Genomic DNA, 11,357 nt, shown 5'->3' with positions numbered 1-11,357 from the left:
GCTTGGTCGTGCTGTGACATTCATTTAAAAATATGTCAGGAAAATCTCTTTAGGAACCTGGTAGGCAGAGAAGGAGTTTATTTAGTTTAGTTCTAATCTAAAAACTTAAATCCTCAGAGAAGGGAAACATCCTGACCTAGATTTGAACTGATATGAGGAAGTAAAAAATAGAAGAGCGAAAACAAAGTGAGATTTGTCCTCCCACCACTTCTCTGTGTCAATATTACTGTTGACTCAAGAAGTAAGACACATTCCATAAGAATACTAATATTGACTTGTATTGACAGGAATAATTTATGACACTTGCTTGATAAAATAAAAAAAGTCTCTTATGACGAGTCCCTCTCTAAAGTCAGTTTAAGGATTTTCCTTTGTCTAAGCTTTTGTTCAACAGTTTCTCCACTGCAGCAGCAGACATGGACCTTGTGAGTCATAAACTTTAACAATACGAGGTTTATTTCTCTCATGTTGCTGTAAAGGCCCGTGTAGTGAAAGTAAGGCACATCTGTTTATGACAGTTAAGTTAGGACTGCTTGACCTGATCTAGAAAGGGTTTAGACCTATTGGGAAATGACTTTTCATGCCGAGATAAGAAGATCGGCACCTCTGTGATGTTTGCATGTTATATATATATAAAGACACAGCCAGAAGCCGCTTAGCCTAGTTTAGGACAAAGTATGGAAACAAGGGGGGGGGCTTAGACTAAGCTAACTGTCTCCTGGCCGCGGCTTCATGTTCACTGCACAGACATGGGGGTGGAATTTCTCATGTGACTCTCAACCGGCAAATGAAACACCTTCATCGCAACATTTGGGATTGAAACCAGCAGTGCTGCTGCGTGGCTGAGGCGGCAGCCGGACCAGCTCTCCTTACTGTGGACTCTGGGTTTTACATATCTGCTTTGACTCTGACATAATGTCATAAAATATCAAGAAATCTGTCCAGTGAGGACAAAGGTGTCGTCTTTCCAGAATTTATAAACATATGTGGAGGAGTTCATTTGAACCAGGGTGCCAGCAGGTCTTTTTTAAAACATGAATGACAACAGCAATGTTAAAAATCTGTGAGGGTTTATGGCCGACACTATAAATCGGCTTATTTACTTTCGTGGGATAATATAAATATCTCTGAGGGTGAACGGGGGGGGGGGCTATTGACTTTCCCTGAACCGTTAACGAAAGAAGGTCAGTGACGGTGATCGATGTGCAAACAGCCACTCCCGGGGAATGTTTATTATTGAACAAGCCTGAGCCTTTAGAAGAATAGATTTGGTCTAAATGTGAAGTTTCAGCTGACCTTCATTCTTCTTTTTTATTTTGTTCATGAACAGATCAACCGCATTGTATTTGAAAAGTTGTTCACAGTGTGAATTACAAATGAAAAAGTCTTAATTCTCTTGAGCAGGAATCTTTCACAAGTTATTCGTCATTCCTTCTTTATCATCTAATGACCCCACACATTAACCTAATGACCCCTGGCAGGGACCCCGCCCCTAGGTTGTAAACCACTGCAGTAGAGGGTGTAATTTCTTTCAAAGCATAAACTTGTCAAACGATTTTTTATCAACATGAAAAATGGCAATTTTCTCATGTGGTGGTACACGCTCTTTACAGCTGTTCATCTTTTAGTGGCTGGTGATGAGCGTGACTGACAACAGGCTGTCATGATGTAAACTGTACATTTTCTCTTGTAGATATGTGGCAGGGAGAGGGAGGGATAACTTATTCTAACCTTATTTATTACAGTTCCTGGAAGATAAACTAGGACTAATTGCAACCGTATCAGATACCTGAACTCGAGACTTGTCGTCACCCATTACAACATGCAGACGTCTAAATGTGGGATATGACCAGTATAACAAGTATAACCAGCCCTACTGTAACACTGTGACACCTGGATGTCCATTACACATTCACTCCTCTTAATAACAGTCATTCAGTCTAACCACTCATTCTTCGACTGTCGTCTTTAAGGCTTCACCACTATTTACTGTACACGTGTTCCCAAAAATGATCATTTGCACTTCAGACGTTACAGTAACATGAGCAGTCAGCATTTACATTTCATGCATTAAGTGGCTCTTTTTGTTTATGGCTCCTCTCATCTTTCTGTGTCACTGGATTACTGCTTCATAAACATCTTTATGAAGTCGTAAAAGTTCCCATCCGGCTTTCCACAGATAGGGCAGGGAAGTCTCTCTTGTCTGGGTCTATCAGCAGCCCTACTGTAAAAGGTGTATCATCCAGTCTAATGTATAAGGCGCTCAAAGGTCCAGTTCTAGACGTGACTCTAAAGTTTAATATAATAAAACCTGCATGAGACTCAGAGCTCATTGAACCTCTTGAAATGTGCTGTAGAGGGCTGATGAGCTGACTTCAGGAAAATCCTGTTTTCCTCAGTCAGCAGCCACATGCTGCAATCTCTGTCATTTTTTTTTTACAGCGTATGCTTAAAGGATCAGGACGCAACCTGCAGTACATGTGGTCATTAAATGGGTCATTTTGTCTGAGAGAAAGTAGACGTGCAAGCACATACTGCACGTGCACCCCATGCAGGTAACTTTACCACTGAGCTCCTAACAACTCACGGTTTAGGGCCTCACTTTTGCAAACAGCTCCTATTTCTTCCTGGAATGGATTCTATGGTATTTGTCTCTGGTATTTAAACCATGATTCATTGTTTTTAAGGCATGGTGGGTTTATAATGTTTCAAATTTCATCAATAAGGCAGTTCAGAGTACTTTACATAACATGAGTTCAATAGAAGAAGAAAAAATATACAAGAGCAAAGGTTAAAGTGCAGTGTAAGGAATACGTAATTATTATTTAATAAAAGACTGACAGAAAACTCTTCTCCCAGATGACATTAGGAGACTAGGTGATGCAGGAGTGCACAAGTTTAAAATTATAGTCCCCTGGTGCTATGGTATATGAACGTATTTGCCATCTGCAAGAGAGTGGAAACATGTTCTGTTGTTTTCCATAATCTGAGCTGATGGTAGCATGTATATGTTGAACAGAAGAGGCCCCAGACTGAAGCCTTGTGGAACTCCAGAGGCTGTTTTTGTTTGCTCAGATGTATAACTGCAGGCGCAAGTAGTTCCTGTCCTTCAAGTGAGTTTCAAAGCATATCTAATCTGATCTCTGTGTCAATACGATTTTAGTGCATTGCACTGCTGCCACGTGATTCTCCAATTGGATAATTGCACAAATAAACAGGTGTTTGGAATGAAGTGCCCAGTGAGCATATACGTCTCTGCCTTTGTGCAATGAGTCGTCAGTGGACTCTGTCCCTAATGAAGATGATCACATGTCAAAGAGATTAGATGAGACAGATACAAATACAGTCAAGTGTCCACTGCACCTCTGGCCTCATTCACATCAATATTGCAAATTAAGATTTTAAAGACAGACCCATGATCTAATGCAAGAAGGAACATGAGCAAGAGAGAGAGTGAAAACAGATTCACTCTTATTGTTCCTTTAAGTACAATTTGCTTTAAGTCTCCATCCACATGCTACTAAGGCTGAAGAAAAAAACTGTAAATTACTCAATGACCTAATGAGGTTTAAGATTTTCTTTAAATTCTTATTTAAACAAGGCAAGAAAATACAAAATATATACCATAGTGTAGTCAATATCATTTCATAACTGTGCACTTTTTTCCTTTGCAAATGTGACATGTTTGTTTTCCCAAATACATTTAATAAAATGTACTGAAAGATCAATTCTATATAAAGCTGTATAATAAAATTACATCACTAAAGAATTGAAGGAGAGCAACACCTGTATATTAGTCTATTGACATTAATCAGTGCTACGAAATTTATAAAAAAAATCTGCACTGACCTTTTTTGGGCCAAGAAACAGACTTGGGTGTTTAACAGTCCAGCCTCTATTCTAAATGTTACAAGGCTTAAAACACGGTTTAAATCACCAGAGTTTTTTGGACTCAAACACTTCACCCCCCACGTCCATCGGCATAGTGGTGAGTGGATAATGAGTGAATTTTCATTTTCAGGTGAACTATTCCTTCAATGTGTCTGTAAAGTCCTCAGAGTGAAGCTGATGTGTGTGCCTGGCTACAAAATGCAAAGCCAGGGGATACAAAAAAGTGACTAATAAGTGAGCAAATAACCAACATCTCATTGATAAAATGTGAATTTCTTAACATTTCTTTTCTTTTGTAAGCATCAGACCATTATCAACAGATTTTTAAAACAATGTCAACTTTAAACAGAGAGTCCTTTAAAAGGCATAATTCAGTCCACTACACAAGTCTTGTAATAAATCATATATCAGAGAAGCATAAGCGTCAGCTCTCCTGGCTGTAGTTTGTGGTATTGTACTGGATTGTGTTATGTGGTGACAGGGCTTTGGAGTTTCAGTTATTTAGGAGACACAGCTAGTTTTAATTACTTTTCAAGAACTTCTAACACTGGATAAGCTCCTCATCTGACAGTGTCTTTACCCCTTTGTGTCTGACAGTATTCTGTCGACCTTTGTCCTGCTTTTCATACTGTCCTTAGGGTGTAACATGCATAGATGTTAATATATATATATACAGTGCCTTGCATAAGTATTCACCCCCCTTGGACTTTTTCCCATTATGTACCGTTACTAACTGGAATTCAAATAGACTTAAATAAACTTTTTCCCGTTTGATCAACAAAACATGCATAGTACTTTGGAGGTGCAAAATAAATTTTATTGTGACACAAACAATAATGAGAACAAAAAAGTTGACATCTGTTGGGTGCATAAGTATTCACCCCCCTGTGTCAATACTTGGTAGAACCCCCTTTCGCTGCAATTACAGCTGCAAGTCTTTTGGGGTATGTCTCTACCAGCTTTGCACATCTAGAGATGGAAAGGTTTGTCCATTCTTCTTGGCAAAAAAGATGAAGCTCAGTCAGATTGGATGGAGACCGTCTGTGAACCGCAATCTTCAATTCTTGCCATAGATTCTCTATTGGATTGAGGTCTGGGCTTTGACTGGGCCATTTTAAGACATGAACATTCTTTAATCCAAACCATTCCTTTGTAGCTCTGGCTGTATGTTTAGGGTCATTGTCCTGATGCAGTTGCTTCTCTGATTAATTTTCTCCTTGACCGACTCTTCAGTTTGGGTGGACGGCCTCCTTTTGGTAGGTTTGCGGTTGTGCCATATTCTTTCCGTTTTGTTATGATGGATTTTATGGTGCTCAGAGAGATGTTCAAAGCTCTGGATATTTTTTTATAACCTAACCCTGCTTCATATTTCTCCACAGCTTTATCCCTGACCTGTTTGGTGAGCTCCTTGGTCTTCATGATGCTGTTTGTTCAGTAATGATCTCCAACAAACTCTGAGTCCGTCACAGAACAGGTGTATTTATACTGAGATTAAATTGCAGACAGGTGGACCCTATTTACTAATTATGTGACTTGCAAATGTGACTTGTGAATGCAATTGGTCGCACCAGATCTTTGTTAGGGGTTTCACAGTAAAGGGGGTGAATACATATGCACTCAACACTTTTCAGATTTTTATTTGTAAATAATTGTGAAATCCATGTAATATTTCCCCCCACTTCCAAATGATGCACTGTTTTGTGTTGGTCCATTACATAAACTCACGATGAAATAAATTTTAATCTGTGGTTATACCATGACAAAATGTAGAAAAGTCCAAAGGGGGTGAATACTTATGCAAGGCACTGTATATATTGGTAATTCATACATTTTTACAATTTGCTTTGAGTGCACCAGAGTCAAGCCACACCAATGTGCTGGCGTGCTGTTTGTACGAGTCTGTGCCTTAAAAGGTGATCCTCTCTTCGTAAAGTGACAGCAGCAGCAGGACTCCCCAGCCAGTGAGAAGGCCCACATTCTGCAGCAGAAACATCAGCCAGGGTCTCTTGTTGCTGATGTGGACCATGGTGGGGAGCTGGAGAGAGAGAAACAGAGGTGGAGGTTACTTAGTTAGTTTATTGTCCTGGATTGGGGGAAATCAGTTTTACAGCAACGAACCACATTTCTCTGTATATCCTGTAAACATAACCCATTGTGTTCTCCACTCACCATATCAGCCAGTCCCACGTACAGAAAGAGTCCAGCGGTGACGGCGGCTATCCACTGTTGGGTTGCCAGGTTGGTGGCGACCGACAGAGCGACGTACAGGCCGATGAACGAGGTCATGGCACTGGCGAGGTTTAAAAGCAGCGCACTGCGTACGGACACGCCGCTGTGCAGCAGAATGGCAAAATCCCCTAAAGAGAAAGAAAAGCAACAGGTGTTAAAAATTGGATGAAAACAAAAAGATTGAACCACACATCTCCTGCTTTTGTGTGTGTTCTTTACCCAGTTCGTGCGGTAGCTCGTGGCACAGCACAGCCAGAGACGTGGCCAAACCAGACTTCCATGACAGGGAGAAGGCGGCACCGATCGCTAAGCCGTCTGCAAAGTTGTGGATCCCGTCACCGATGGTGATCATGTAGGGCAGCAGACGCTGTTCTGCAGAAGCAGGTGGACAAGGTCATAGTTAGCAGCGGTGCCACGAGGATGAGCCCCATCATCACAGCTTGGTGATGTCACTCTTGTTGTGTTTACTTGCCTCTTGTGCGCACTTTGTGGTTGTCTTCATAGGCGACCTGAAATATATATGTCACATAATAATGATAAAACATCAGATAACTCATCCAGCTTTACAAGATCTATTTCTTACAAACTGTAGGAGAATAAGCTGAAGATTTTCTCAGTACTATAGTCTTGTATATATGACTTATTTAGTTCTGTGCAGGTGAATCAGATCCTTGTTACATTCACTTCCAATATTTATTAATATTCCACCTGAAACATTAACGAATGTTTCTCACCAGATCTACTTTTGAGGCCGACTTGTCTTCTTGTCTGTGTTTCCTTTCCTGCTGATACATCTCTAAAACCCTCCCATGGTCACAGTGATGAGGCTCAGATTCTTCCTAAAAAGAAAAAGAGAGACAACTTAATAAAGGAAGGAGGAAGAGGAGGAATCAGACACAAGATCATTTATCTGGATGAAGCTCAACTAAAATAAAACACTACCAAATTTTTGGTATGAATAAAATCTTTGAAAACAAAGGAGATTCAAGAAAGATTGAGACCTCAAGGTTAATTTGTTCATGTTTATTCATATGTTTATTTCAAATTATTCATAATCTAGTTCAACAAGATTTACCTGTGAGCTGTTACCATTGAGTTCCCATACTTTCATTGACGATGCTTTAAAAGTCACAGCTCTCTTTAATTTAATGGGATTTGTTGGTAATTTAAAGAAAGAATGGTTTGTCAATAACATGTTCGGCCCAAATACATATTCTTATCAGCATCATGTTCTGAATAATTTGAATACATTAATCCGAAGTGTTTTATTTGACTTACGGCGTGATGGTGCTGGTGATGGTGATGGATGTGATTATCTCTGTATGCGATCAGAGAGAAGACGGTTTCCATCAGGTAAAAGTAGTAAATCCCGGCTAGCACCACCAGCATCTTGTAAATGTATTCTGGCGTTTCTTCCTGGTGATCGTGGCCGCCGCCATTGTCTGCGTGAGTGTGTAAACCTAGAAACTGAAAAAAGACGAGGTCCAGCTGAGTATGTGCAGCACAAAAATTGACAAGAATAATTTTGTTGTTGTTGTTGTTGTTCTGCAGTCTTTTACCTTCTTATTATGGGTCTAAAAATGACTCACCATGGGTAACAGGTGCAAGAGGGCATCTCCAGTCAGTGAACCTACAGCCATGCTGATGCAAAACTGGACACAAAGCTGGAACATACTGGTACACGAGGTACACAGCAGCAGCACGATGCCGAACATGGACGTGAGTGTTATCACCACATTGGCGAGGGTTGCATAGAGGTATCCTATAAGTAGAGGTGAGAATAGAGAGAAATGTCAGGATCATCTACACAAAGTTTGCAACTTGTGCGTCCAATATCTCAAACCGGAGAGGCAGGATCGCTTCTAGTCATCGTCACCTCGTTAAAATCCAGTCCACACACTTACTCTCCATCCTGGTGAGTTCATCTGGTTTCACTGGTTCTGTCATGTCTGCGCAGGCTCCGCTCAGTATCTGCTGGACGAACGCTGGGCTGAGCCGAGCCACGTCGGACCGACCCGAGGAGGCTGAGCTGTTTGCAGCCAGGCCGAAGATCAGGACCAGCTCCTCAGCCGAGAAACAGCGCTGGGAAAAATAAAGAAATATAAAGAACTACAGTTTAGATGCAATCAAAAGACTTTTATCAGGTATTTACTGAGCGAAAATATGTTGACAAGGTGCAGGAGTTCATCTTTTTAAACTTCGACTCATGACCTTTTCTCTTATTCTGTGCACCTGTCTAAGATCACGTATGAACGGATGAACTGAATGTTGAAATGTAGTTTCCACCTTATCCCAGGTGCTGTTTCCTCCATGTCCCTCATGGCTGCTCCTCCTCCTCCTCCGTCTTGCCCCGCTGTCATCATGATGACCGTGTTCGTCCTCTTGGTGTTCGTTGTCTTGGTGTGCGTCCCCGTGGGGTTCGTCCCCGTGGGGTTCGTGCCCATGTTCGTGCCCATGTTCGTCTACAGTCCCAATGTTAAGACTCCTCATAAGGGTCTCCAAATCTGCAGGGGACAAATGTAAACCACCATAAAATTCATGTGGGTGTTCAGCACATTTACAACAAGAACCAATGATGTGACCGATAACATAAAGAAGGCCAATATATAAAAAACAGTGTTGATAATTTAAGAAAATTCTAATATTTCAGTGCAACCAACAGATACATTTTGAACAGAACAACATATACACATAATTATAATAAATACATTCTGTAGATATAGTCTAAGTAGTAATTGAACTTGCCACTGAAACGTTTTTTGATCAATATTCTTTTGAGCAGGACATTTACCCCCAACAGTGAAGTTCTCTGACCCCAGACGGCCCACAATGTAATCCAGGAAGAAGCTCTCCTCGGGCAGGGACTCGCTGACGAAGCAGTGACCTTGCAGAGCGTGATACAGGACTTGGCCCAGAACTGCGCCCACTTCCTGTCTCTGGTCTGGTAACGATGCGTTGACTTCTGCCATGATGTCGCTGGCTGTTAGACAGCTCTGGGGGGGGGGGGGTGGAGAGGAAAGAGAGAAGGTATGATAGAGTTTTAACTAATGAACTCAACTATTATAGAATTGTTCAAATTTGCTCTAATTTTAAACTCTTCCCGAAAGCTTCTGGAGGACTGTGAAGTCAAGTTAACCGCTGTGTTAACCACTGTGAGGCCTCATATTAATGTCATGGTAAAACTAAATACTGGAAAAGTTTGATCAAGAGTAATCTTTGCATTCAATTGTTCACTTCAGTGGGGATGACTTCCCAGTTTAACTCTCTTTCATGTGCCATGGTGATGTGGCTGAGTGCAGGGCAAAGCCTCGTAGGTCGGCCCCAGCAGGCATCACCCAATATGATAAGATATATTGAGTAATAAATACTGCAAGGGAGAAAAACTACCGTTGCTCTGCATTTGCGCGCTGGCTGCTGTACAAATTTCATTTAAAAGTCCGTGTGGAGTGAAATAAAACTGAGCTTTTACAGCAGATAACAGTTAAAATTCAGACATGTGAAGGTGAATGATATCCATGAGTGTGTGCAATGAGGGGACAGTCGCATGTGGACAGATGTATGCGCCCTACAAACTTTTGCTGCTGTCCAGAGCTTACCTCACTGGGTGACGGCTCATAGTGGCGCCGGAGCTCTACCAGCACAGAGTCTAATTGGTGACCGTCTATGTGTTCGTGGTCATGTTGCGTCCTGCCCTCTTTGTGCTCCAGATGCTCGTGCTCTTCATGATGTGTGACCCTGTGGAGGAAATGCTCCGTCTCCTCGCCCCACCTCCCCCTCAAGTACCGCGTCGCAGACCGGGCCAGGAGAAGTGAGGTAGAGGACGGTGCCGGCGGCGAGGTCGCTGAACTGGGAGACGCTGATGGTTTCATTATGGCTGACTCTTCCAGCTTCATCCTCCCCGTGGATGGAGTGATTGCCAAACAGCTGGTGAACGCCACCTGTTAGATCACACTACACAGACAGCACACACACACACAAAAACACACACAGATTAAAGTAGGAGATCATCAATTACTGATTCAATCATTTCCTGGGACATTTGTGTCTATAAAAACACACGTTTTGAGAAAAGAGTCCTGGATTAGTTCATTCTTCTTCTTCTAAACTGTCAAAACAGGAAGCAAAAGCTGCAACTTTAATATGAACCCACACGGTTAAACTGTGATTGTTAATTTACAATGTACTGTTATACTTCACTGTATCAAGTGTAAGTGAACTTGTACTAGAAGCCTGCGTCACCATTGAAAACCCTTCATCTGATATCAGTTCTGCACGTATTACATAATTCATGTGTTATTTTTATCTGCTCCAGCACTTTTTGCACACGTAGCTTATCGACCACGCACTGTCCATTCATACAGATTAGATCATACAGTCAGAGGAAGTTCAAGGACTTTACTCACACTCACTAAAACAACAGGTTCATCCAAGTTAGTAACAAATGACTAACTAACCTTAAAGTATATTAGTTTTGTAAAAATAATGATAAATGTATACACTTTATCGGCCTATATACCTTAGCAAACATGTACAGAGGGATATTTTCTTTAAAAAAAAAGATTACTACATTATATGCTTATCATAAAGTAATAATAATAATTTTGCACACGACGTCGCCCTGTATAACTTAGCATACATGTACACTGGGATATTGTTTCTTTAAAAAAAAAGATTATAACATTATATGCGTATCATAAAGTAATAATAATAATAATTGTACACACAATATAGGGCTCAATACTATACCCTACAGGTACATTGGGATATTGTTTCATAAAAAAAATAACATTATTATATTATAAGCTTATCAGAAAGTAATAATAATAATAATAATAATAATAATAATAATAATAATAAACACAGCATTGGTCTAATAGCCTATAGATACTTAGGGATATTTGCTTTAAAATGCTGATTATATTATATGCTTATCTTAAAGTTATAATAATAATAATAATAATATTTTCTTGCTCTATGCAGATTAAGTCATGAGCTCACAGCACAAACACACACATAATATCCACCTGATGAAATTACTTTATCACTATATAAGTGTTTAAAAGCTCCGGTGAGGAGCGGAGGTTTTCACTGGAGCGCTCCCCGGGCTCAGCGGGGAGCAGCAGCCGGTTATCGGCCGGTGGACCTTGACCTCCGCCTCTCCTCAGAGCCGCCACACCGCCGCCTCACCCGGCTCTCTGCCCGCGGAGCGAAGCCCCATAAAACTCACCTTTCCACAC

The 11,357-nt window shown here is 41.0% G+C and overlaps 1 protein-coding gene across 1 annotated transcript in view; it reads right to left on the bottom strand.

Annotated features, from left to right (window-relative positions):
* Positions 1-3,562: 3,562 nt before the first annotated feature.
* The window catches only part of LOC128462182 (zinc transporter ZIP4-like), a 9,050-nt gene continuing 1,255 nt past the window's right edge, over positions 3,563-11,357 (bottom strand). Inside the window, 12 exon segments of the mRNA XM_053447481.1 lie at positions 3,563-5,926; positions 6,061-6,248; positions 6,340-6,492; positions 6,593-6,629; positions 6,855-6,959; positions 7,399-7,587; positions 7,710-7,882; positions 8,025-8,202; positions 8,407-8,624; positions 8,912-9,113; positions 9,717-9,893; positions 9,895-10,071. Coding sequence (XP_053303456.1) covers positions 5,798-5,926; positions 6,061-6,248; positions 6,340-6,492; positions 6,593-6,629; positions 6,855-6,959; positions 7,399-7,587; positions 7,710-7,882; positions 8,025-8,202; positions 8,407-8,624; positions 8,912-9,113; positions 9,717-9,893; positions 9,895-10,071 — 1,926 coding nt within the window. The 3' untranslated portion in view covers positions 3,563-5,797.

Source organism: Pleuronectes platessa, chromosome 18, assembly GCF_947347685.1.
Source record: "Pleuronectes platessa chromosome 18, fPlePla1.1, whole genome shotgun sequence".
Taxonomy (NCBI): Eukaryota; Metazoa; Chordata; class Actinopteri; order Pleuronectiformes; family Pleuronectidae; genus Pleuronectes; species Pleuronectes platessa.
The sequence above is the reverse complement of the archived record's forward strand: the minus strand, read 5'-3'. Positions and strand labels throughout refer to the sequence as shown.